The sequence below is a fragment of the Pituophis catenifer genome, unplaced genomic scaffold, assembly GCF_029215685.1.
Source record: "Pituophis catenifer annectens isolate HBS135680 unplaced genomic scaffold, rPitCat1.0.hap2 SCAF_8, whole genome shotgun sequence".
Taxonomy (NCBI): Eukaryota; Metazoa; Chordata; class Lepidosauria; order Squamata; family Colubridae; genus Pituophis; species Pituophis catenifer.
This window is the reverse complement of record NW_027256888.1, coordinates 821,517-849,310: the sequence shown is the minus strand read 5'-3', so window position 1 is coordinate 849,310 and position 27,794 is coordinate 821,517. Positions and strand designations below refer to the sequence as shown.

Here is a 27,794-nt window from a genome sequence, read left to right as displayed (position 1 = left end):
TATCTTCGTTGGTTTTTTTAAAAAGTGTAATTAGGACAAGCCCTTTCCCCCTCAGAAACAGGACAAATCTTTCAGGAGACGTTTTCTTGTCCAGAGAAAACTTTTTGTTATGTAGAATAATCGGGGGACAATCACAGAGTTACAAATAGCAATAACACTTAAGATTTATATTCCACTTTATAGTGCTTTACAGGCCTCTCTGAGCCATTTACAGAGCCAACTTCTTGCCCCCAACAATCCAGGTCCTCCTTTTACTGACTTTGGAAAGGCTGCGTCAACCTTGAGCAGGTGAGGATCAAACTGCTGGCACTGGGCAGAGTTTGCCTGCAATACTGCACTCTAACCACTGCAAGCCAAGAATTCCTCTGCTTAAAAGCAATAATAATAATAATAATAATAATAATAATAATAATAATAATAATAAGAAGAAGAAGAAGAAGAAGAAGAAGAAGAAGAAGAAGAAGAAGAAAAATAATAATAATAATAAGAAGAAGAAGAAGAAGAAGAAGAAAAAATAAGAAAAAAATCACAAAGTACCGGGATTTGCAAATTGAAATTGAGCGACTGTGGAAAAAGAAATTGTGTGTTGTCGCGATTGTAATTGGAGCCCTTGGAGCAATACCCAAAGGGCTACCCAGCTATTTAGAAATTCTAAATTTGCCGGACTTGAACATTTTGACTCTACAAAAAACCACCTTACTCGGGACAGCTTCCATCCTCCGACGATACCTTAACAGTTCCTAGGTCCTTGGTTAGGACTCGAACTGCTGAGCTATTAACCAGCCTCAAAGGCTGTGAATCTCACTAAAGATTAACCAATAATAATAATAATAATCTTTATTGCCATTGTATGTGTATACACAGTATACCCATACAACGAAATTCACTTAATACACAAAGACCAGGTCCAACACACATGATAATCTCTAAATACACCCCCACCCACCACAAATTCACCACCCCTAAACCACCATAGCTGCCATCTTGGCTTGTTTGACCCGTCCTGCAAGACTAGAGGCCCTTACTGGATGAAGATTTAATCCAACCTTCTCAATTTTGCATCAGACTTCAGCTAACGCTACTCAAATTAGGCCATGAGACCCATTACGACTGAGCTACTCAAACAGTGGAGCAAGACTCCCACCAGGGCCATGAAGATTTCGGGGGGTGGGGGGGAAGTTCTATATTAAACAAAAAAAGAAAACTAGGAAAGAAAACTAGAAAGTCAAAACTTTCTGCTACTTCTCTGTTTGCCTTGGAAGTTGGGGCTGGTGTTGTCCTGTCAAAAAAAACCCCATGATCCTTAGGGGTGTGGTGGCTGACATCGTTAGGACGCTGGGTTGGATGTTAGCAAGCTCGCGTTCGAGACCCAAGTGCTGCTGCATGGCGGGGTGAACTCCCGTCATTTGCTCCAGCTCCTTGACGGGGGCATGAAAGGAGCCCCCACAGGTGTCCCCCAGCTAATGGTGATTCACCAGCTCATCCTTTCAACCCAGTGGTGAAATCCAATTTTTTTTACTACCGGTTCTGTGGGCATGGCTTGGTGTGGTGTGGCTTGGTGGGTGTGGCAGGTGAAGGATACTGCAAAATCCCCATTCCCACCCCACTCCAGGGGAAGGATACTGCAAAATCCCCATTCCCACCCCACTCGGGGGGAAGGATACTGCAAAATCTCCATTCCAACCCCACTCTGGGGCTAGCCAGAGGTGGGTATTTGCTGGTTCCCCAAATTACTCAAAATTTCCGCTACCAGTTTTCCAGAACCTGTCAGAACCTGCTGGATTTCACCTCTGTTTCAACCCCGAAGCACCTTAAATGACACTCGATGGGACAGGGGAATGAGTCTTGGCACAACCACACAAATGCACACTTCCTAAGGGACAAAAATAAGGCTGCCGAAATCATTTTGATTCCCTCTTTTTGCCTAAAATTCCAACCCCAGGGTATAGCTTTACAATATAAATTCTATTTCCCCCTCCACTCCAAGTTGTCCAAAAACCTCCAGAGCAAAGCTGCAACTTAATGGCTGGTAGTTTTAACCTCTGTTCTCTAGTTCTTTTCCTTATTTGCCAGTTATTTATCCTGGTCAGGTGTCCACTGCCTTTTACAATACCTGCGACCTGCTGGGCCGGACTGGGCTGTTAAATATGGACGTTAATAATATTGTAAAAATAAAGTATTTCGGTTTGCTTGGTCTGACTCTCATGAAGACCCCGAGGCTGTTTATTCCTTCAGCTTTACAGAATTTTAATTGCGCAAATACCGATCAGCTCCAATCACTCGGATTCAGACCGTTAAGTCGGTCTGAGTCGGAAAAAGCGCACAATGGCTTTGGAACGAATGAAGGGGCATCCAGCCTGATTGGAGGATTAAACGTGAATCAGAGATGCCATTTGGAAACCGATTCCATCCAACGGAGTTTTGAAATCCGACAGCTCCAGCATCACTGTCACTAAGAATGAGGAAGATTGTATTTCGTGATCCAACCCAAATTTGCAGGCTCATATTCCAGTGTTGTAAGGGAAGCCCTATTAAATAGGATTCATCAAAAGCTGAAGAAGATCCTGCATCGGCCTGGTTTTAATTGTAATTATCTTTTTTTTTATTATTATTTTCTTGGATGTTGTGCTGAGTAAAGGCTGAGAGACGATCAGATCTACTGGGGGAAGAGAAGATTGTATGAAGGATCTGGTTCAGCTTATTTTTGTTAAGGGCTTGGGGAGAGCAATCTGATCAGTAGCCTGATTTTGTTTTGTTTTTTTTAAAAAAAGGCATTTTAATATTTTGTTTTCATTTGAGATCAGATATAAATAGGAGAGAGAAGGTCAGCATCCAATATCCAGCTAGGGAAATGTTTAACTCTCAAAGGTGGACAAGAGATCTGGGACTTAGCTGGGCAGGCAGAGGGGTGGCTGGAGAAAGGGGCGTGGCCCAGGTGGTGTCCGATGAGACAGGTGAGCCCCACCTGGCCACAAGAATTCATGCGCGACCTTAGTTTCCTTCTTGGAGCGTCTTCTGAAGAACCCTTCTGCAAAACACAGGGCCCTGTTGATTACTGAATCAGGACAGGTAGTCCTCGACTTATGACCACAATCGAGCAACAAATTTGCGTTGCTAAGAGAGACGTTCGTCCAGTGAGTTCTGCCCCATTTTACAGCCTTTCTTGGCACAGTTGTTCAGTGAATCACTGCAGTTATTAAGTTAGTCACACGGTTCTTAAGAGAATCTGGCTTCCTCCATTGACTCTGTTTGTCAGGAGGTCGCAAAAGGGGACCACTGTAATAGTCGTAAATATGAGTCGGTGGCCAAGGGTCTGAATTTTGATCATGTGACCATGGGGATGCCGCAACGGTCGTAAGGGTGAAAAACGGTCATGTCGCTTTTTTTTCAGTGCCATTGTGACTTTGAATGGTTACTTAAGTGAACTAGATTCACAAGATCATGTACCACTTTACAAAGCCTTAGTAAGGCCACCCTTGGAATACCACATCCAGTTCTGGCCACCACAATACAAAAAAGGTGTTGAGACTCTGGAAAGAGTGTAGAGAAGAGCAACAGCTGGAGGCTAAAACATATGAAAAGCAGTTGCAGGAACTGGGCCTGGCTAGTCTAGTGAAGAGAAGGACCAGGGGAGACAGGAGAGCAGTCTTCCAATATCTGAGGGGCTGCCCCAGAGAGGAGGGGGCCAAGCTATTTTCCAAGGCACCCGAAGGCCAGACAAGGAACAATGGATGGAAACTGAACAAGGAGAGATTCAACCTGGAAATAAGGAGAAATTTTCTGACAGGGAGAGCAATCAACCCATGGAACAGAAGTTGCCTTCAGAAGTTGTGGGAGCTTCATCATTGGAGGCTTTCAAGAAGTCACTGGACAACCATTTGTCTGGTATGGTATAGGGCCTTCTGTTTGAGCAGGGGTTGGACTAGAAGACCTCCGAGGTCCCTTCCAACTCTATTATTCTATGTTCTATCTAAAACATGATACAACCTTGATGAAGGTTAGGAAGAAGCTCAAAAGTTGCACATATAAGCTTCAGAGGGCAATTTGGAGTGGCGGCATATATCTTTTTTGATAGCTAGGTAGGAAGGAAGTTTGATTGAGCCAACAGGAGTATTAAAGTTGACTGAATTCAATGGGAAATTTAACCATTTTTATTTCGCTAATTAGGAGCAATGCCTCTTGTCCAGGCCCTGAATGGCACTTCTTATAACAATTTGATGGTTCTTCAAACAGCTGTGTGCTTTAAAAATGACAGTGGCATTGTCATCCTTCCGAATTTGAATCCTGAAATAACCACCTGGAATAGTAGATATGAAGCACAGAATAACATGTGCAAATGTACCCATGTGTGGTTTGCTCCAATCATTCCATTGACGTGACTTGGTTTCTAGTCTCCAATGTAAATGGAGACCCTAGTGTGTAATTTAGTTAATTTCCCAGTTCCATAAATAATAACTGGATTTTTAACGCCATCTATGATATCTGTGGTTGGGATCATGTAAAGTATAAGAAGGATGAGAACTTTTTATTAGCAATTGCTTTAACAATAATCAAATAATGGCTTAACCTCCCTCCCTCTCAATTAATAAGAATAATAGAGGTAAGGAAAAGATAGAATGTGGTTATTCAAAGTGTTAAGTTTTAATATGCAATTAATAAGGATCAATCTTTTTAATTCCAGATTCTACAACATATGCACATTTTCTGTTCAATGCATTTGACACAGATCACAATGGATGTGTGAGTTTTGAGGTAAGGCAGGTTTTTAAAAATTAGTTCTATAATGCAGTCCAAAGTCTTGTTAAAAGGTTATATGCTTTCCATGTTGCTCGTAAGCAAGTATAATGGGTGAACTTAATTCTTACTACTAATATATTAGTAGTACTAATATTATTATTAAATAACTTGAAAAAAATGCAAGTCCCGATTTTCTAGTTCTCCACACCTCATTCCTCTATCTAGTCAACATTCTCCTTTAATCCCTTCTCCAATCGATATTCCCTCAACAGAAGAGTGATGGAAAGAATTTTAATACAATCAGAAAACGTTTAATAAGTGAAAGAAAAGAGGGCCTGATTTTAATCAATCAGGTATTTAAGTTTCATTATCTCCCAATTAACATCTTCCCTCTGTAAATTCCTTCTTGTTTTAAGAGAAGGAAATTGTTTCTCCTAAGCTCTTAAAGGTTATATTCATCGAGAAACTTTTTGGCCTTCTCCAATTCAAAATACTCCACTGGGAAGAGGTGATTAATTCATGTTTTTACTAATGTTTACTAAGGCAGTGAGTGCCTGGGTCGGAGAGTCGTGGAGGTAACCAAATATATTTACAGGCCAACTGTAAACTGCTGATTTAAACCACCGTAGTAAATGCAGGGAAGTGGAGTAGTTAAGTTATTGGCCCAAGACCAAAGAGGAAAAAGTTCAAGTCTACTATCAGCTATGGAAGCTGGCTTGATGACTCTGGAATTGTCACATCCTCTGCACATCTTAATTTATGTACTTATATATTATTTATAAATAATGCACACACAGAGTGACTCTGGCATCCTGACCCAGGGGAGGGCTGCTATGGAAATAAAATCAGGGATGAATGTTGGGAAAGCTGCCTTAAAGACCTGGGGAAAAAGATAGACACACTGAGGAAGCAAACAGTATGATCAAGATAAAAATGGAAAGCCTTCAAAAGTTGGTAAAACATTTGAATGCATCACGAGGCCTTAGTCAGTATTTGCACATTCATTGTTTACACTTCTTTATGAATGTAGAAATGGAGTAGTCTGCAGATGATTAAATACGCCTTTATTTATTTATTCATGAAGTAGTTCATATGTATTTAAAGACAAGACAGATGAGCCACCGGAGGGGTTTTGCTAATATGTTAAAAATTCCAATTCTCCATCGTTATCTTACATTCTGGGTAATTCCTGCAGTGATCGCACGCTGCCTGAAATAACAGTTTTAAATACTCACCCGATCTCTTCGCTGAACTCAATGGGACTGAAAAATGCTCAGCATGGATAAACTATTTCTTAGTCAGGTCTGTTTATTATGTAACGTTCTGCTTTTTCTTTAAGAAGCTCAGAACAAGCTCTCTATTCTAGCTAGGCTTATTTATTTCTGTCTGTACGGTTCACATTTTTCGTTCCTCACCCCAAAACATATACTAAAGAAGACTATTTAAAAGGCCTACAGAGCAGTAACCTTTAAGTTAATGGGATTTTACCTTTCACGAGATAGTATTCATAGGTAACTGAGTTATGCCAATGACTTCAGTGTTCAGTAAAAGATAAGGCTGTGCTGAAATCATCTGAAGAGAGGAATAATAATTAACAATGTAAATTACAGATATCGGGTCGACAGCTGTCTTTGATTAACTCTGAGCTCCTCAATTTGGCATGACCTCGGTTGAGGAGCTCCTGACAAGACGCTCTACGCAGGCCCATCTGTGCTCCAAAATCACATTTGGTCCCACCAATCTGGATCACCGCCCAGGCTTAATACGAATCGTGTTTGCAATAAAAATTTATTTTGAGAAATCAGCGCAGTCTGGTGGGAGGACAAATAAAATCCCCAAAGATGCTGGGAAATGCTTGTCCGGATACATGGGTGTTTGAAGAGAGAGAGAGAGAAAAAAAAATGACCTTTTATTTGGTCTTTGTAATTAGCTTTTGTTTGCTGTGTAACAGTTGAGTAACTTCCTGATCTTGTTTATGTGCTGATTGCATTGATTTTCTGGGGTACCTCCTAGGAAGAAGCTGCCACCCTCCTGGCACAAAACGTTTAATGAGGCTTTGAATTAATTGAAGTCGGTGTTTGTACGCTAAGGCAATAGGGCAGAAAAAAGGCATCTAATCAGCTGAATTATCCGCTTTCTCTCAGACCCACATTAAAGCAAGTAAACCCAGAGTGGCTTCTACTTTAATAAAAAAAAAACCTGTTGCCTTCGGTGACACAATAACACAATAACAAAAACAATTATTCATGAAACAGAAGCTGGGTGGATCCATAGCTTGGGATAGTGCAGTTTGTAAAACTACTGGCTTCATTGCTCAGTGGAGTTGAGTGATAAATAGTATATACTGAGTATATCCTGAGCCGAGGTGGCGCAGTGGTTAGAGTGCAGTACTGCAGGCTACTTCAGCTGACTGCTAGCTGCAGTTCGGCAGTTCGAATCTTACCAGGCTCAAAGTTGACTCAGCCTTCTGTCCTTCCGAGGTGGGTAAAATGAGGACCCAGACTGTTGGGGACAAGAGGCTGACTCTAAACAGCTTAGAGAGGGGCTGTAAAAGCACTGTGAAGCGTGACTAAGTCTTAAGTGTAGTGCTATTGCTATACCAATAAAGGAGAATATTCATAGCTCAGGGTTGACACGAGGGGTCCTTGGTGCTCTCTGAGATTGGTGGTTTTCTGGCAGACGTTTCATGACCCAAGCTAGTAGGGAGTGGGGTTTGCTCTCAGTTTATATTCTAGTGGCCTGCCCTAATTAAATAGGATATACTCTGGCTTTCATTCGATTGAAGTGGAATACTTTCGTTTTCTGATTACGGCAACACAAAAGAGCCAAGTGGTTAATGTAAAGATTCCATAGAGTTTTGCAAGAGGTTGTCACCTTCCAAGTTTTTCTGCTTCCATGAAGCTAAGAAGGAAAGTAACAGAGGCTGTCCTGAAGACTCAGATGTCACATGACAGACTTGTCATTCAATCAAACAGCTGGGTTGATTTTGTTGTTCCCGCTGCCAAAGTGCAGCTCTTCCTGTCATGTTAACCTAAACCGCCACGTTTTCCATTGTCTCTTCTTCTTCTTCTTCTTCTTCTTCTTCTTCTTCTTCTTCTTCTTCTTCTTCTTCTTCTTCTTCTTCTTCTTCTTCTTCTTCTTCTTCTTCTTCTTCTTCTTCTTCTTCCTCCTCCTCCTCCTCTTCCTCTTCCTCTTCCTCTTCTTCTTCTTCTTCTTCTTCTCTTCTTCTTCCTCTTCCTCTTCTTCTTCTTCTTCTTCTTCTTCTTTTCTTCTTCTAGGATTTTGTGATGGGCCTTTCAATTTTGCTCCGTGGGACCGTGCAGGAAAAACTCAACTGGGCTTTCAATTTGTACGATATAAACAAAGACGGCTGTATAACAAAAGAGGTAAGGAGTCCAACACAAAGCTAACTAGACACTCCCCCCCCCACATATATAGATAAATCATGATCTCTAGATTCATAAGTGAGGAACAAGATGTATATGATATTGGAACAATTCCATCTAGATATATGATTTTTTTTTTTAAATGCTGTTCAGTTGGGATGGTTTCCTACATTTTCATGCCCTTGCGGACAATATCAAGCATCAAAGCTCTTTCTAAATGGGACTTTTTTCTGGCCACAAAGTTTGTATGTTGCTAATTTTATGCATTTATGCGGCAGTCATTGTAGCAAGTCTGTAAACAACTGATCTTGTTTGACAGATAAAACTGTAAGATTAATTTTATTTATACATTCTTAGGCTCCCATGTCCCCTACAAGGTGACCCTGGGCGGCTTCCCAGAGTCGGACGCTTATGGATTCTGCTGAAATTGCACAGGCCCTCCTGCTTTAAAAATGAACCACTGAATTGGCTGATCTTGAGAAGAGCCTTTCCTGACCCTTTTTTGTTATGAACAACAGAATCACAGAGTTGGAAGGGACCTCGGAGGTGGTCTAGTCCAACCCCCTGCTCGGGCAGGAAGCCCTATGCCATATCAGACTTCTAGGTCTTCCTCACGACCGTTTCTCAAGATAGCCACAGAAAGGCTCCAATGAGATGTTGGAGAGAGAGGGACTTTTAGGTGACTAGAAGACCTCCAAGCTCCCTTCCAACTCTGGTTACTCTGTTCATCGATCATGAGAAAAAGACCTATTATGTTCTGTTAAACACAGAAAAATCCACTTTATCCTTAGAGGTCACCGAATTGCTTTAAAACAAAGGTCTACATTTGGGAATTTGGATCCCACTGTGAAAAGTCATCTCCTTGCCGGATTTTAGAGAGCTCCAAAGAGGTCAGAAATTTTCCATCAACGCAATGAGTATTTTTCATCGGTTTAATATGTTTCTCACCAGGAAATGCTTGATATCATGAAGGCCATCTATGATATGATGGGGAAATGCACTTACCCTGTTCTTCGAGACGATGCTCCAAAACAACACGTGGAAACATTTTTCCAGGTGGGATTTACCTAAACCCTGTAGGAAAAACTCAGGAAAATTCCTGTGATGGTTTGCATTCTGATGGTTGTGAAATTTGCTATTATGATGTTATTTGTAAAGTTGAATCAGCTACTCTTATCCAAGGTCTACTTAGGCATTAATTTATGAATGCTTTAAAGCTACTTCAATGGAAAGTAAAAGTCTCGTGCTAGACTTTTATTTTTCTTGCATGTATCACCTTCCAAATATGACTAAAATAAGGAAACAAAGTAAAATAAAATCAAGAACAGAAGCTAACGATGGAACCAAGAATGCCACTCTTTTAGTGGAATTTTAATATCCACAGATACGTCTTTAAAAAAATTGACCAGAAGCATCTGGGAAAAAAGAGTTTGAAATCACTTATGCAACCGTTTTATTTCTGGCAGAAAATGGACAAGAACAAGGATGGTGTAGTTACCATAGATGAATTCATTGAAAGCTGTCAAAAAGTAAGTGGTCTAAGGGTGAGGGACTTGTAGCGCCACGAGGAAGCGTTGAAGCTTTGCACAAGCTCTTGCTCTACTCTTGACTTGTTCCCAACAAATGACTGTCCAGCCCCTGCATGAAGATGGGAGGGACTGCCCCCTTCCCCGCTTGTGAATTTTGTCACACATTTTATTAGCATTTTTAGCTTCTAAAGGCCACCGGAAGGATAATGGGTGGGCGATGCAGGGGTAACATCTGGGGAAAGTAGATGAAATTTATGCCCCAGATCTTCCAAACTTTAGCTTTGCTTTCTTGAGTTTAATATGCAAAAAGAACAGAGAACAGAATAATTGGAATTTGCTATTTTGCTGCTCAGTTTCAGAGATTCTTGGAGATTTTAGGGAACACAAACATCTTTCTGGAATGCAAAGGGTCTGCCTGTTTTAGGGGATGACTCATGCCGCCGTTTAGATATTTCTATTTTCATTAGTACGGTTGATCAGTCGATACTTAAATATTACTCCAGATCTTGTTTTCTCCCAAGTTCCGCCTCTTAATGGCAAGCGCTACCAACCCTATTAATGGGAAGCAAGACATTTGAATGCACAAGGGCATATTCCCACGACTGGGGGAGCAAACTGAAACTGCTTGCACAGCCCACTGCTGATGATCTGGGGGCCTTGATGCTCCCCTTGTGGAACAAGACGAAGAAGAACATTCGTCTGTATCTCCAGAGACCAACAGGAGGCTTGCTGAGGTGCTGCGGGGGCCGTCAAAGAATCAAAGGATGGACCTTGAATGACAGCCTGTGGTTCTGATTTGGCTATGTTTGACTTTGGAAGACGACCCAGATGAGATACAGCTGACTGGCTGGTTGATAGTAGGTAGATGATGGATGGATAGTCAGACAGAGAGATGATAGTCAGATAGTCAGATAGATGGAGATGATATAGTAGTAACATCTTAAAAGAGACATTCACTATATCCATAACTGTATGTTGGTGTTGTTAAGAATTTGGTGTCAAATATCTTTCCCTAATAATTAGAGTTTTTATGTGGTTTTTTCTTCTTTGTAGGATGAAAACATAATGCGTTCCATGCAACTCTTTGAAAATGTAATTTAACCTCCAGCAGCTCTCCCTTCAATCAGTGGACAATACGAACAATTCTGTAGCAACACAGATAGAAGCGTTGCCACGTAGGAATCAGAATTGTCAGCTTTGCACTGAGATGTCTATAATGCAAATAAGCTTTGTTTAATTAAAGCCCACCTTCGGAGACTGTATTTTTCCACTAGTTTGAGGTAAAGCAAAGTCATTCAACAATGCTCTCATAGTCGTTTTTAAAATGTCATTTGAGTCATAGAACAATCCAAAGAAAACAGCAATAGGGAAACTGCATTCTCGCCGTTCCAACTTCCACAGCGGAGGTCTTGGAGTGATGGGGGGTGGGGGGGGTGGGGGCGGAGGAGGCAAGCTTTTTTGTTAGACAACTTTACATGATATCAGGTCTGAATTCCACAGTCCCTTATTGTGTGAAGCTCATCCTACATAATTCTCAACTTGAGGAGCACTTTTGGCAATTACCTTTTAAGGGGGAATCCATCCTGCATCCTGTTAGCGGTCTCAGATGCTGGCTTCCTATTGAGTCATTGTGAGAAATGGGACAACCTAAATAGCTTCCAGGCTCTCCCCATGGGTAGAAAAAAAATTCCTTCAGTCTCCATAAGGGACTGGCACACAAGAGTTTTCCTTAGTTTCGCCTGAGAGGAATATCAGATTCCTTAATACTAACTACTCTTTTCAATTCAAGATCTACACTTTTTATAACAGCTTTTCTTGTGCAAAAAAACAAAAAAGAATGTATTATTTAACCACTGCCTATGATAAATTTATTCCGTTGACAAATTTACTGATATAGTAAACACCCAGGAGGTAGTTTAAAGTTTGGGCTTCCCAATCAAAGGTGAAAATTAATGGATACGGCCAGTTCTTGATTGGAATAAAGATGGAAGTCAAAGTAAAGACTGATGGGGAACCAGTAAGAGAGGTTCATTCATGGTCCCAGTATGTGACTGCTCAAAATATGGACCAGGACACAATTATGACAATCAAGCCTCATTTATAAGAAGGGTTTTTCTTCTCTGGTATCAAAACCGAACTAAGATTCGAAGTTTATTAGCATGTCTACTTAGAAGGAGCTGTAGATTTTTCAGGAGCTACAATTACTATTATTCACAAGGTGAAAAGCAGACAGAGTGAGTATTCTGTGAACGACAGAAAATTAGCAGAAAAATGATTTGAATAAAGAGTAAATTTGCCACAGCCACGGGGAAAAATACAAGTGCACAATATCTAAGTTGAGAGGTAGAAGTTGGCATTCCCCCCCCCCTTTTTGTTTTCCTTTTTAAAAAAAAAAAAACTATAAAGGGAGAGACAGAACAGACTCTAGCCAACAAAAAAAAAAACCCTATTTCTCATGATAGTCAAAATAATATTAAATTACTGTCTGGCTAGAAGCTTATAAGTACTGATAGAAGACATATGCCAGCATTAATCGTGACATTTTGCACTGAAGTTCCAGAAAGCTTATAGATGTACAAAAATGCTGCAAACTGTTGTATTTTTTTTCTTTCTATTTTTAATAATGGCATCTAATCTGGTGCAAGATGGCTTAGAGAGTCAAGCTACTCTTATGACTGCCACTGTAGAAATACGAGTAGTACAATAAATGTACATCTAAACTTTGTTGTAGAATGTCCATGAGAATTAAATGTGCACATTTTATAATAAAAATGAAGACACGGAAGGCGTGAGTTTCTTTTTTTTTTTTAGCGGACTGTACCTGTGTGTTTGTTATATAAAGATTAATACTTGGGGATTGTGCTGCAATTAACTATTTTTATTTAATACTCACGAAAATCTTTGTGTTTGATGGAGACATAAAGTAGTATGAGCACATTGACCCTGGAAAAAAGACTTCTGTCCCAAAAGAGCAAACTATGTACATTTTCCAATCCAGAACCCACAAAATAGTGGGCTCTTTAAGAACACTATCAAAATGAAACCATCTCTTATCAACAAATATATTAACTGAGAAACAATCCCTTCCAGCTTTAGTGATTTCAGGTCCTTTTAAGACCTCCTTAACCAGCAGTGGAAAAGGTCCTTAGCGCCTTCGTGCTGCAGCATCTGAATTTAGTAAAAATCAAGATGCACAGAGGTTTTAGGTAAGGATTAAGCCTAGCAAGTAAAGGGTGCACAATTTTAAAAAAAATAATAATAATAATTACGGTTTCATAATAATTTTAACAAACCAGCAAACCCTTTAGTCCCCAGAAAAAGGGACTAAAGCAAAGATGGTGCCATTCCTAAGCCTTTTTCATAATTAAGTATCCAGGACACTTTTATTCTTGACACTCGTCTTAATTTAAAATATTAATCGCTTCTTTCCCTGAAAGATCACAGAACAAAATGCACTCTAGAAAAATAAGTAACACCAACACAGTTGCAAGAGAAGCCTCCTCATCGCGTTCTTTAGGAAGAAATTGAAGAATAGGTCGGAATCTTTGCCTTTATAATAGTCAGGCTTTCCTGTTCATAAAATAGGAATTGAAAAATAGGTTTGTATTGAAGTCAGTTTCCCTCTTCACCTGAAAACAAATTACTTCTACTTTGGCCAATCTGTTGTGGGACATGGACCATGAACCTCTAGAAGGAATCCCAGCTTTAACGCTAACTGTTCCAACTAGAAGTAAGAAATAAGAATAAACCAATGTTACGCCGTATACAGGCAGTCCTCAGCCAATGTCGGCAATCGGGACTGGGATTTCTGTCGCTAAGGATGCAGTCATGAAGCCTGACATCACGTGATCTTGGCAGTGGCAATCCCAGCCCTCCTCGTTGCCGTTATTAAGCGAGGATCGTATGTCATTAAGCAAGCAGCCCCTTGCAACTTTCTGCCAGCTTCCAACAATCAATGCGGAAGCTGGAAGGAAGTTGCAAATTGTAGGAAATTTGCAAGAAAGCCAGTAGGCAGGTAAGGGGCGGCTCCCAGGTGTGGGAAGGAGGGGCGCATGAGTGGCGGGGGAGGCATGGCGTGAGTGTAGTGGCATTTGGTGGCTGCTGTCAGATGGGGAAGGGTGTGTGTGTGTGTGTGTGTGTTTGTGAGAGGCTGGGGAGGTGCAGGGTGGCTGCTGAAGGATGGGAGAGGATGCAGAAGTGGCGAGGAGTAGCTACTCCATGAAGGGCACATCCGTTCATGCTTGGTCGGCAACAGAAGAAACAAGGTGGGAAACATCAACTGGGGTATGGGGCTGCAGGAGGCCAAAAGGCCTTGGATGGGGGGAGGGGAAGATGAGGGGGGGGGAGATGAAGCAACTCTCTGGCTGTAAGTGCAGGTTGGTTGCCAGGCACCTGGGTTTTTCATCACAGTGGCATTTTGGTGTCTGTAACCTTCAAGTTCTGGTTGTAAGTCCCTTTGTTCAACACTACCATAACTTCAAATCAATGCTCATAACTTGAAGAGTAGTTGGGAGGCCGGGCAAGAGGTTAGCAAGCCCACGTTCGAGACCCGAGAGCTGCCGTGGGGCGGGGTTGAGCTCCTGTCCTTCGCTCCAGCTCCTGCCGGGGACATAAAAGGAGCCCCCCCCCAAATTGGGCGTCCCCAGGGAAACGTTGATGTCACCCGCTAATCCTTTCAACCCTTAAGCGCCTCAGTGCTTCTGACACGAGGGCAAAAAACTCAAAGAGTTCCTGCATTCAATCATCGGCTCGAGAATTCTGATGAGTACACGCTACATGAAATTGCTGAGAATTACTGACAGGGAGAACAGCTTTTCTGTCTCAGGGGAAACTCCATCGCCAAGTTTCCCTCACCTTTAATCTGTGGCAATGGTGGATGCCCACTTATTAACGATGCCCCTGCAATCAAGAGAAGGACCCCGTTTGCCTCTGCAGCAGAAGTGAGCAGCTCGTTTCAGTGGTGAAGGACAGGATTGCAAATATGCGCTAATAAGAATGTAAGATCGGCAAAAGCTTATGGAATGGCCCAATCCTGCTCTCCTTGATGCTACAGTACCGGCTTCAGACAAAACCCAACCAGACAATGCAGGTAAAAACCAACCGAGAGGATCAACCGATTGCCCTTACTTTTCCGCCGTATTGCTCCAGTTTTTGCAAAGCCTCCATAGTCTGTTCTTTGAACTTCTTGCTCATCTGCCTCTTGGAAAGCTGGGGGGCCAAAATGAAGAGGCAAATAGGACAGTGAGATTTTAAAATGGTCTGAAATGTTGCAACAGGACAGCCTCTTCGCTTAGCAAAAGGCCTTCTCTGACCTAGGCAGGATACGGTTGTGTTACAGTGCAGACAGGCAAGTGCATGTCTCTAGCAGCAGATGTGATTTTTAAACCATGGAATGGAATAAATCAGGAATATTTATTTCAGGAATAAATACACATGGACGGGTTTGTAGATTATAACGGAATATCAGAGTTGGAAGCGACCTTGGAGCTTCTCCAGTCCAACCCACTGCTCAAGGCAGGAGACCCTACAGCAGGGCTGGTCAAACTTACGGCCCACGGGAAGGATGCCTCACGCGCTGGCCATGCCCACGCCCGGTTTAGCAAAGGGGGGGGGAAGTCCCGATACGTCATGTGACACCACCGTGACGATGCGCGTTTGACACCCCTGACCTACACCGTTTCAGGCGAATGGCTGACCAAGCTCTTCTTGAAAACCTGCAGTGATGAAGCAGCCACAACTTCTGTAGGCAGCTCATTCCACTGATTAATTGTTCTCACGGTCAGGAAATTTCTCAATTGCAGGTTGCTTCTCTCCTGGATTAGTTTCCCTCCATTGTTTCTTGTTCTGCCCTCTGGCGCTTTGGAGAATAGGTAGACCCTCTATATCAGTGTTTCTCAACCTTGGTAGCTTGAAGATGGGTGGACTTCAACTCCCAGAATCCCCCAGCCAGCAGCGCTGGCTGGGGGATTCTGGGAGTTGAAGTCCACCCATCTTCAAGCTACCAAGGTTGAGAAACACTGCTCTATATTATAGTAAGCGATGGTTTGAAATCCGAGGGCTTGGATTAACATGCTAAGACTAAGGAAATGACATTAGGGCTGAAGGTGAGGAGCAAATCCAGTTAATGCATCTTAAACACCTTGACCTGTAGCACCTTCTTACTCCAATTTCCAAAGGAATTTTAATCTTTTAATATACCCCCTGTTAACAGGGCCAAAGAGCCACGGAAATGCTGTCCATTAGTAGGATGGCTTTTACGATACAGTTCCTCCCTTGCCGCAAACCAGGGAAACTTAGAACCAAGTTATAAGCAGGAATTCTGGTAAACTGGGATTAAGCATTAAACTGGGATTATACTCACACTAGAAAGGAGATGCTTCAGGTGGCTGTTAAGCCAAAAGCCAACCACAGCACTCAACTGGACCAAAGCATTCAGTCCTCTTCTAAAGACTTCATCGTCTGAATGGGCCTTTTAGAAGTAGAAGAAACGGAATAAACACACATTCACACGGTTTAAGAATCACTCGCTAAAAAAGCAGAGGGGTGAGCTGTACAAGCAGCCTCCAACCCCTCAAAAAATAATAATAACAATAATAATAATTAGGTGGGATCCAGAGAAGAAGGTCCAGAACAAAATGGCATTACTTTAGTGTAACTGAGAAATGCATTCAGTGAATCCTGCTAATGTGACAATCCTCTTAATTAAGTCATATAAAAATATTGCAATCGCTGGTGATTTGGAGCCCCTCCATTCTGGGGGCTGCATTCCAGAAGGCTGGGCACCTCACCAAGATCTGGGGAGGCCCAAACTATGCGCCCTCCTAAGTAAAAGCTTTTTGACTGCACTAGACAATTCGCTTTAAAGTTTCTCTTCCAGAAGACTGCCACCGTTTATATTTAAACAGTATAGAGTGTAAATATATATAGATATAAGGTAGCCTTTATTGTCACTTTTCACTGTGAGCACACTGGCCCACATTAAAAATGAAATTCTGTTGCCTGCTCTCCAAAGAAAGTATATATCTACCCATATATATATATATATATATATACATACATACCGGTAAGTGTGTGTATTTATATATTTATATTTGTAGGTCTTTGGTTATTCGGGTTTTCTCCCGCGTAAAATTGGAGGTGTCTTGGCAACGTTTCGACGAAGTCTCATTCGTCATCTTCAGGCTGGAGCACGAAGCCGAGAACACCAGCCTGAAGATGACGAATGAGACTTCGTCGAAACGTTGCCAAGACACTTCCAATTTTACGCGGGAGAAAACCCGAATAACCAAAGACCTACATACAAACACCCGCGAAAACCTCAGAAAACAAATATTTATATTTCTATATATTTGTTTTCTCAGGTTTTCACGGGTGTTTGTATGTAGGTCTTTGGTTATTCGGGTCTTCTCCCACGTAAAATTGGAAGTGTCTTGGCGACGTTCTATATATTTAGATATATAAATATATTTATATATACAATATATATACACACACGCATATACACATATACTATATAATATATAATATATTATGTATACATAATAACTTGAAAGTTCACAAGGTCGATGTTCTATGGAAGAAAACTGGCTGAACCAGAATGTTTTCTGCTTCGGATACCCCGCAGCGCCCCCTCCCCCCTCAGAAGATGAAGGCAAACAGAATGAAAACAGGTCATGAAGAGGATGTGTAGCGTTCCAGACGATACTAATATGTTGCACCTTATATATTTATATAAGTTTACACATTATATGTTTGTACGTGTTTACACGTTTCAATGAAGCACACTTTTCAATATTCACAATCTCACCCCTGCTCGCTTGCCACGTCCATTTGGCTCTCGAGGGCTAACAAAGTGAAGCCAATGCATTTCAGTAGCTTTTAAAAAGGTCCCTATTTGATGATAATGCTGTCAAGTTTCCGAAAGATGCCCTAATTAATTCATGAGCCATGATCCAAACTTCAAAGGAAATACAGTCAATTATTAGGAGCAACATTCTGGCAATACTCAGGTGCAGTTAGGACTGATCCCACGTAGATTTACCTTTCCCTATGACCCTGTCTCTCCCCTCCTCCCTGGCCATGTCATAAATCACATTCTCCAATTAACCACTTTGGCTGGCTGTGAAACCTAACCCCCTCCTTCTGATTGCGGTCAGGAAGAATGTATGGACTTCTTAAAGGAGTTGTCACAAATCAAACTTGCTGTAACCTAACCTGAAAAGACTTAGGAAAAAATCAGCCACCGCATCTGCTATTTAATGACGTCTACAAAAAATGCATAAGCTGACAGTCACTGCAGGCATCCCTCTTCCCCTGGGTAATTTCTGTCAACCTTCAGCTCACCTTTCTCAGAAGATAAACAGGAGGCATTAAGCAAAAAATAGCAATGGGATATATGAAGGCAGAAACTTTCTTATTTTGGTTGGAGGATAGCTCAAAATGTTTTGCCCGCAAGTTGACTCCTCTTTTAATTACATTTTTTAAAATTATTATTATTATTATTTTTATTTGATTTATATGCCGCCCTTCTCCGGAGACTCAGGGCGGCTTACAATGCGTTAAGCAATAGCCTTCATTCTTTTGTATATTTTATACAAAGTCAGCTTATTGCCCCCACAAACTGGGTCCTCATTTCACGTACCTTAGAAAGGATGGAAGGCTGAGTCAACCTTGAGCCTGGTGAGATTCGAAGCACCAGGTAGAGATTTTAAGCTTTACCTGGTGCTTCCTGGAAGGACTTTTTCCAGAATGGGCTAAAAAACAGTGACTCAAACATAATGTCTGTGATGGAACTGGGGCCTAAGATACCGTTTCCTAAGCAGTGGTTTCTCAACTTTTGACAACTTGAAGGTGTGTGGATTTCAGCTCCGTTGCTGGTTGGGAAATTTTGGGAGTTGAAGTCTGCACATCTTCAAGTTGTCAAAGTTGAGAATCATGGATCTGAAGGTATAATAGAGCAAGTTCCATTGTATCAACATTGCTGGAAAACATCTAGGAAGATGCCACGATGGCATCCAGAGAGATAAAAATCGGACCATAAAACGTGTCCACCTGTTTTGGCATTTTAGACCCCTCAAGGCCAAGCAAAGGAGGCCACTTCCCTCGTCCAAAGATGTGTATGTTAGCCCTGCCTTTTGGGAGATTTAGGAACGGGATTCAGGAAACCAGAAAGTAGAAAAGAGCAGCGTAATCTGTGATTGTGTTCTCCAATCCAAGAGACCTACCAAAGCACCTTTTAAGACTGGAACGAGCCGAGGAAGCAACGGAAGAGTTTTCTGAGCAGCGCCTTCCACCGAGAGCAGTTCTTTGAAGCCCTCCTGGGAGATGAAGGTATACGGGTGCCTGGTTTCTTTCAGCCCCTGCCAGAGTCACACCACACAATATTAATGCACAGCTCCCTTCGCCTCTGAAATTCCTAACAAAACCCCACTGACCAGATACTGGAAGAATTCAGAGTTTTCCTTCCATCTCAAATGTACGTTTGCCCCCTTCTGGGTCTATCTAGCATTGCAATGTTCAACAAGTGCATTCTGCCTTTACAGAAGTAGCCAGGTAGTTTTTCTTTTAAAAAAAGAAAAGAAAAGAAAACCCTGTGTATTCTCACTGGTTTAATTTCTGACTCTCTTTTTCAGACATTTCAAATACCTTGTTCAGAAAGTACTGTAATCAGTGCTAGTGGCATGCCTTGATAAGTATTGCTCTGAGAACAATAGCGCCCGGCTCATTCTGAACTAATTACTATTTAAGATTTCAACTCCAATTCGATTCACAGTCTGGGACTGGTAAAAACTTAACAGTTCAAGTCCTAACCAAGGACCTCAGAGCTGTTAAGGTAACAGGCAGTTCTGAGTAGGGTGGTTTTTTTGCAAAGTCAGAATATTCCAATGTGATAAGTTCAAAATTAACCCTAACCCTAAGAAGAAAGGTTAGAAAAGGGGAGGGGGGGAGGATCCACAATCCAGAAGTGTGCAGAAGTAAATTGCCATATTTTTCAGACTATAAGGGGCACCGGAGTATAAAAGGCACCTTAGTTTTTTGGGAGGAAAATAAGAAAAAAGCTGACTGGCAGGTGGATCGACCTCCCGGGAATACCCCCAATCAGATGTTCCCAGAGGTGAATTTTAGTAACAGGTTCCTTGGTTGTGAGCTCTGTGCCTTGCTTTTTTTTCTGCCTCTGAAACTTCTGAAACTCCATTTCAGGAAAAAACTTTTTTTTTCTGCCTCTGAAAGCATCCAAAACAGAGCTTTTTTTCTGAAGCTTCATTTCTGAGGCTTTTTTTCTGAAGCTTCTTTCAGAGGCTCCTTTCAGCCTGTGAAACCTCTGTTTGAGAGGCTACATTTGGAGTATAAGATGCATCCAGATTTTCACCCTCTTTTTTGGAGGAAAAAGATATGTCTTATACTCCGAAAAATATGGTACATATAGTATGAATATAGTAGAGGGAGAGGGCAAATAAGTTACCCATTTCATTTGTAAACTTTTTAATCTAAAGCAGTAAACAACTGCAATGTAAATTACTTTTCTATACTAGGCAATAAACGATTCACAACTTGCAATGTTGTGCCTGAAATGTCTTTATATGAATTTTGCAAAAAACGGCATAGATGTGTTAGGATACAATGCTTGTATTTTTTAAAGGAAGCAATTCAGACCAATTCTGAGGTTTCCTAAACTCAGAAATGTTAAACTGGTGGACTTCAATTTTTCGAACTCCCCAGCCGGTCCACCCATCTTAATAAGGTCACTGAGACTGAGAAACACTGATTTAGACCAAAGATTCAAAGTTTGGGGATCAATTCATTTTTACTAGCCTTTCTACCCCAAAACATTCTAGATTTCTCCGTTTCCCCAAACCCCAACTCCATGGCCGCCTCTAGCCAAGCAACAGAAGAATTACATGAACAAAGCTGATCCCTTGTTGTGCTATCTTCTTTTGCGCATATATTTATTTGACAAAACTGTCACTGAGCTTTCAGTGCTCTTTATAAAATTATAACTTTCATTTTCTGGGTTTTTTTGTTTTTTTTTAAAGGAGGGTTGTAATACATCACTTTTAAGAAAATTCCAGCTTCCCCTTGTCCTTTGAACAGAGTGAACAAGAAAATACAAATTGTAGGAATTCTTTCCCAAACTTAAAAAGCTGATATCCCCCCCAAATGATTTACCTCTGCTAAATTAATAAGAAGAGGGTCAAACGGAAGTGTTGCAGGGTGACTGTCCCATTGCAATTTGTGCCTTATGGAGCCATGGACTAATCTAAAATAAAACAAAGGGTTGGAAATATAAATAACAGGGATTTGTCTGGGCAGCTGCCAAGACTGACACGAAAGCAGAGAGAGACTGGGAGAGGTAGAATCTGTGTCTTCCTGTATTTTTCACTTAATGTCAAAATTTCTCAAATACCTTTTACAAAACTAGTACATTTTATTTTAGCAAAATCATACAAATATATCCTGTTTCATGGGCTCTCAACCAACAGCATTAACAGGAGGACTATTGAAAAAGGATGGTCTTAAGTGCCTGTCAAAATGTGAGAAATCAGTGTATTGCCCACTAAAGGGGCTCCTGTCAAAAGCCTGGACGGATTGAGGGTTTAAGAAGACACTCTTAAATCCATAAAGTCTTACAAATTGCAGAAAGCAGAAATCACCACTTTTGGGGTGGGGGGTGGGGGTGGGAATAAATAAACTTCTAATAATTGTTTTCTGGTTCTAAGAGTTGTAAACATTTGTTCTGCATTTACATAATCATTCAGTCTGGTCTACCAACAGATTTCTACCTTACCACCTTCAGTTCTTACAACTTCACAAATAGAAGAATTATTTTTTTCTTTATTAAGTATGGTATTTTTTTTTAAATGTACAATCTTCCACCACTATTAATCAGGAAAAGAACAGAACTATCACATTTCTAGCAATTTATTAAATGCAAACATTTTAAGATGAAAACTCACAGTATAATCCAACAAGAATATCCTCACTATTTGGTTAATGACTTTGGAGATGCACATGCCTCTTTCTTTTCATACCAGGATGAAAGGTAATTTTCCAGTAAATTTAATCACTCCAAATAGAAATAAGAAATTAAGTAGTGTTTCTACAAGGGCCTAAATTGATATTTTCAAGTTTGAAGGGGAGAATCACAAATGCAATATATGAGTTTTATGGATTGAGGCAAAAATGTAACAACTACTTTAAAATGTGTACTATTCTAAAGCAGCCACAAGAAATAATGTGAATACAGCAGTATTTTAATTCAGCCATGGGCAAAACTAAAAAAAGCTTTTTAAAAAATGTTTTGTTTCTGGAAAAATGTTTAAGCAATATGCATTCCCAGAAACAAGTAAAATTAACTTTTCTTAGTCATATTATCTCTGGATTACTGCTCTTTTAATCTACATGTAGTACAATTCAAAACCCATCTTATTCCCAGATAAGTGAAAGACTGCATTCCTAGAAAGTGGAAAGCACTTTAAAATACTAATATGTAAATGAAGCAATACTGATTCAATTTAACATTTAGTGCTTCCATAAATTTAATTTGCTCACCAGGTCCCAGATATTACCTGCAAGGGATGCCCCCTTTAGAGTAAATGGCTGCAAAGGCGGAAGGTACTCTTGACTGAATATTGAACTAGAACAAAAAGAAATAAGATGGTCAGCATATTATTATTCTAATAGAGGAATAACATAGCTTTTCTAAATCCTACTGAATTTAAATCCTTCCAATGGCATTTGAAGGTGCTTAAATTTTACAGTGATAGATATGTTATATTTTGAGGATATATTCTTCTAAAAACATAAATGTATATTCAGAATGAAGATTAAAATCAGAACGAGTGCACATGTCAAAACACTTTCAGTTGACAAAAGATTATGTGATTTTTCTTCTTGACCTAAAGAACACGAAGAAGCAAACTTTTTACCAGCTGGAGTTTACATTAATAAGACAATATATATCTTACTAATATTAATATATATATGATCCAAACCAGAGTTAACTTTTTGCTAAAACTGCTTAGAGCCAAGGAACAGTAGCCAGCTGCCAACCCCACGTTCCAGCATTGGATGATTTCATGCAAAACTTTCTCCAGAGTTTTAGAACAAAATGGTGGGCTAAGAATCGCTCCTTATCAAATTGAGATTTTAAAAAATGAAAGAGCATTATTTATATATAAATAAAATATATTTTAAATATTTTAAATATATATAAAAATAGGCACATTAGTTTTGAAAGCAAAATAAAGGTAGAGACTGGAAAATAATCCATGGACTATTAAGAGAAAGAGGGGAAAAAATACAATAAACTAGACATACTAAGAATCTTTCAGCCAAGATAAAAAGAATTGATAATACAAAGGGATTTATTAAATCTCTAGGCTTCCTATAATGTACTTCTAAAACTCCTGCATACATGAAGTAGGACTTTTCTGTCTCTTGGAGCATTTATTTGGATATATTCAAAAGATCTGGAGATTGCTAAAAACATTATCATGTTTAATCACTCTAAATCCAAGTCAGTTTAGAAAAAGTTCCTTTTCAAACGGCAGTTAGCTGTCATTGTTGGGTTCCGCTGTAGGAAAAACTAATCACACTCTCTAATTCTAATGTCAGCTTTGGGGTGGGATAAAGTCGCATATATTTCCAGGGCTGAGAAGGTAGCCACGCTTAAAGTGATAGGAGAATCCCCCACAACAGGCAACTAAGCCCAAGGATCAGAGATGCTGTAAAAGCTTTTGAAAGGAATTAACAGTAATCAAGCCAAGGGCCAAAGAGGCTTCCTGAACAGCAGGTGAAAAGGCTGGACTGCTCCAATTCACAACCAGATCTGAAGCTGGAAGAAAAGTTTGTTGTTGTTGTTGTTGTTGTCCTTGAGGTCAATTTCAGCAGAAAACATCTCATCTTGTCATTAGAACTGGAACCTCCTGGAAAGTCCCTGCCGGGAGGAAGCAGAACTTAGCAGGGACGTCCCAAATTCAGGTGAGCAAATGAGAGAAGCAACCCAGTTTCCTGAAGGCAGGTAGCCTGGCAATTTGACACGATGATGATGATGATGATGATGATGATGATGATGATGATGATGTCATGTCCAAATCTTGGTGATTCTGTGGGCCAGGTGTCTCCACATCTTCCGATCTTGCACGGCTTCTGGTGTCAGTGTTGAGGGTGTCGTGCTATCGTGTTCTTTGGTCAGGCAGTGGCTTTTCCCAGTCTGAGGATTTCACTGTCTATTATTCAGGACACGATACCAGGAAAGCAACTAGGAGCGGCAGGCAGCTCGATGTACATCAAGAGTGACGCTTGGAAAGGGACAGCACAGTCTGGGGTAGTAGCAATGCATAAATGCAACTTCTGCATTTAGATGCAGAATGCAATTTATGCATTTAAATGCAACAAGACTTGGCTTTGCCAGCTGACTGGCCCTCTCTAAACATTTAAAGACAATTATTCCTCAGTCTGGACCTGCTTGAGGAAATGATGCTAAGAAGAGTTCCACTGGCCCTGTACCCACCGGATCGATGGTTTTGGGATTAAGTCGGTCGCTTGGCCGAGGCTGTGGCTTCAGGGCCGAAGTCTGAGAAGGAGCCGAGCAGGTCTTCCTCTCCTGGGTCTCGCTTTTCTCTCTAATTCCACGGCCTGGAGACGTTCTCTTCCCTGCGCTGCCTGCTGAATACCAAGAAGAAAAATCGTAATTCAGGACCATTTCTTTAAAAAGAGAGAGAGAGAGAAGGAAAGAGAGAGCAAAGAAGAGAAATGCGAGTACCGGCTGCTGCTTTTCTGGCACCTTCGGCTTCCTTGGCCCGATGCATCCCTTCCTGGGGGCGTCCTAAGGGGAGGGGGGCCTCATCCCGGTGCACCAAACAGGCATCTGCAGAGGAGCATGGGGGAGATGGACGGCTCAGGCTTCTGGGCTTTGTTGGGAGTCAGCCCAGGGTTTGAGGGAGGTCATTCATGGCTGCGGGCAGGGTGGGAAGAGGCGAGGGGGTGGGAGGGGGGTAGGTGCATGACCGCCCCCAACTTCCAGTGAGATCACCTCCAGGCCAAGAGCACCAGACCAGTAGTTAAGGCTGGGATGGGGGACCACCAAGAGATCCCAGGCAGGCGGCCAGCTCAGTCCCAGAGACAAGAAAACGGCCTGGCACAGATGGGGGGTCCAGCCAGTGATTCTAGACAGAAGGCGACAGGAAGCCTATTTCAGCCCTGGGGCTGAGAAAAGGAACGGGGCCCATTAGTTTAAGGATGGGGAGCCACCAGGAGATCCCAGGCAGAGGGCAATTCAAAGCTACTGTGGCCTTTTGGCTAAAAAAAAATGGCCTAGGCTTGGTCTATGGACAGGGGACCACTAGGAGATCCCAAGCAGAAGGCAATACAAAGTAATTTTGGCCTTTTGGCTAAAAAAAAATGGCCTAGGCTTGGTCTATGGACAGGGGACCACTAGGAGATCCCATGGCACAAGGCAAGAGGAATGCCTTGATATTGGACTGCACAGGAGCCCCCTCCCCCACACCTCACACGACTGCTGTGATAGGCGAGGCCAGGACGGGATGGGAGACCACCAGGAAATCCCAGGAGGCGGAAGGACAGCCCAGCCAAGCCTCCCCCCCCACCACCACCTCCCGAGGGATTCGGGAAAAAGCCGTCTGCACATGCTCTGGGGGCGGATAGGCCTGCCTGGAATACCGCGTCGGGTCTCCTGGGATGCAGCGAGCCTCCCGTTTAACTCCGGCGAGGAACCGGGGAGGAAAACCCCGTCGCACAAACCGAGGTAGGCCGCGGCGGCCCTGCCGTTGCTATGGGAACTACGGGGCGGCGGCGAGGCCAAACGTCGCCCAAACGCGTCCGCGCTTGGAACGCCGGCGCCCTCTTGAGGTCCGCGGCGGTGTTTGTCAATCTCAGCGGAGCCGGACTTCAACTCCCAGAATTCCTCAGCCAGCCATACCGGTTGGAGGAATTCTGGGAAATGAAGTCCGTATCTCTTCATGGTGCTGAAATAGAAGCCCGTAAACCCTGAGAAACGGGGTTTGCAAGGAGAGGCGCCCAATCCCTCGCTGCGTGGAATCCCATCCCCTTCTGCTATCCACGCGGGAGGGTTCTGTGCACGCAGCAGCAGCATTGCACGGATGAAGCGGGCTCCGATAAGCTGCAACGCGGGTTGCAATGCGTGGGTAAATCTGGAGCCCCATCGAGCAGTTTCTCAACCTTGGAAGCTTGAAGATGGGTGGACTTCAACTCCCAGAATCCCCCAGCCACCCATCTTCAAGCTTCCAAGGTTGAGAAACAGGGCCATAGAGAGAATTTTCCCACAGGAATTCCATAGAACTATGAGCAACCCCAGGCAGAGAATTGTATCGCTTTATCTTTTTTTCCTCATTTCCTTTTTATTTTTCCTTCTGATGCTACCCCTTTGGTAAGAGCAGAGTAAAACTGTTTTTAGTTTTGGTAGCCGCAATGTAAAAAAAGGTGTTGGGACTTTGGAAAGAGTGCAGAGAAGAGCAACAAAGATGATTAGGGGACTGGAGGATGAAATATATGAAGAAGGGTCGCAGGAACTGGGTATGTCTAGTTTAATGAAAAGAAGGACTAGGGGAGACATGATAGCAGTCTTCCAATATCTCAGGGGCTGCCACAAAGAAGAGGGAGTCAAGCTATTCTCCAAAGCGCCAGAAGATAGGAAACAATGAATAGAAACTAATCAAGGAGAGAAGCAACCTCGAATTAAGGAGGAATCTCCTGACGGCGAGGACAATTAATCATGGAATGAATTGCCTGTAGAAGTTGTGAATGCTCCAATATTGGAAGTTTTTAAGAAGATGTTGGATAACCATTTGTCTGAAGTGGTGTAGGGTTTTCTGACTAAGAAGGGGGTTGGACTAGAAGACCTCCAAGGTCCCTTCCAACTCTGTTATTCTATTCTATTCCAAAACTGGCTAACTAGCCTGACTGCATTTGCTTTTCTTTCTTATTGAAACCAAGGATGGCCAACGCAAGCCTCAACCTTTGGCACCTCTGAGAGGGCAGCCGGCTGCAAAAACCGTTTCTTGGTTTTATAAGTCGCCCACTGGAGGGTGGTGCAGTTACTACTTCCATTCTTTCTCTTCTATGACCTGCAGTGCCAGCAAAACAGGTTGGCATGTCCCTAGGAAAAGAGTTCAGAGCAACGATGGCAAATAAATCGCAACCAATTTGCAACTAAACAATGATTGCAAACAATCATGGAAGAGTCTTTTTAGTCCAAGTTCAAGTGGACTCATCATAATGAGCTGAGGTGGCGCAGTGGTTAGGTTACAGTACTGCAGCTACTTCAGCTGACTGCTAGTTCAGCAGATCAGCGGATCAAATCTCACCGGCTCAAGGTTGACTCAGCCTTCCATCCTTCCGAGTAAAATGAGGACCCAGATTGTTGGGGGCAATATGCTATTTAGTATACTGTCTTTGGTGTAAGCTACCCAGAGTACCTCGGAGAGTGGGCGGCATAGAAATATGACTAATAAAATAAAATAAATAATAATATTTTACTCTGTCTTATTGATCCACCAAGGCTGACAGTCATTTGAAGACTGAAGGACAACCACAGCACAAGAGAAGTGAGCTGCAAACGCTGCAACAATGGTGCCCACACACATCTGCCCGACATCTGGCAGAACATTCCGTGCCCGTCTAGGCCTTACCAGCCACCTGCGGACGCACCATGGAGAGCCCACAACCTGTTGGGTATCAAGGTCCCCTTCGAACACGATGGACAAACGTCATCCCTCCGTCTTATAGAAACCAAGGAGGCACAGCTTCCTGTTTTAGCAATGGTTATTGATCTCAATATGCTCTTATGCTAAAAAGCGTTCTGTGGTTGTTACTGGTCTTACTGGGCTTATAACGGTCGTCCTTGACATACCACAGTTGGGAATCAGAATTTCCCTTGCTAAGCAAGACTGTTGTTTAAAGTGACTCGCACCCGATTTTATGACCTTTTTGGCCATGGTTGTTAAGTGAATTACTGCCACTGTTAAGCAAATCTTGTGGTCGTTAAGCCAATTCAGCTTACCCCGCTGACTGGGAAGTCACGCATGGTGATCATGGGATCCTAGAATGCTCTTTCATGTGGGGAGATCTTGTTTTATTTGGGTAACAAAGAGACTCGGGTCCC

At 42.1% G+C, this 27,794-nt stretch overlaps 2 protein-coding genes across 5 annotated transcripts in view; one reads left to right on the top strand and one right to left on the bottom strand.

Annotated features, from left to right (window-relative positions):
* The window catches only part of KCNIP4 (potassium voltage-gated channel interacting protein 4), a 267,976-nt gene extending 257,223 nt beyond the window's left edge, over positions 1 to 10,753 (top strand). For all 4 annotated transcript variants that reach the window (XM_070948340.1, XM_070948343.1, XM_070948342.1 and 1 more), the window contains 5 exons: positions 4,682 to 4,752; positions 8,016 to 8,123; positions 9,075 to 9,179; positions 9,590 to 9,652; positions 10,706 to 10,753. In XM_070948340.1, coding sequence (XP_070804441.1) covers positions 4,682 to 4,752; positions 8,016 to 8,123; positions 9,075 to 9,179; positions 9,590 to 9,652; positions 10,706 to 10,753 — 395 coding nt within the window. The remainder of the gene's footprint in view (positions 1 to 4,681; positions 4,753 to 8,015; positions 8,124 to 9,074; positions 9,180 to 9,589; positions 9,653 to 10,705) is intronic.
* Positions 10,754 to 11,778: 1,025 nt separating this feature from the next.
* Positions 11,779 to 25,441, bottom strand: PACRGL (parkin coregulated like). The gene is made up of 9 exons (XM_070948344.1): positions 25,334 to 25,441; positions 24,417 to 24,521; positions 24,165 to 24,319; positions 22,219 to 22,286; positions 20,819 to 20,909; positions 18,877 to 19,011; positions 16,014 to 16,121; positions 14,780 to 14,860; positions 11,779 to 13,222 (listed from the first exon to the last, which is right to left on the bottom strand). The coding sequence occupies exons 2-9, from the start codon at positions 24,460 to 24,462 to the stop codon at positions 13,166 to 13,168; spliced, it is 741 nt and encodes a 246-aa protein (XP_070804445.1). The 5' UTR covers positions 24,463 to 24,521; positions 25,334 to 25,441; the 3' UTR covers positions 11,779 to 13,165.
* Positions 25,442 to 27,794: the final 2,353 nt, after the last annotated feature.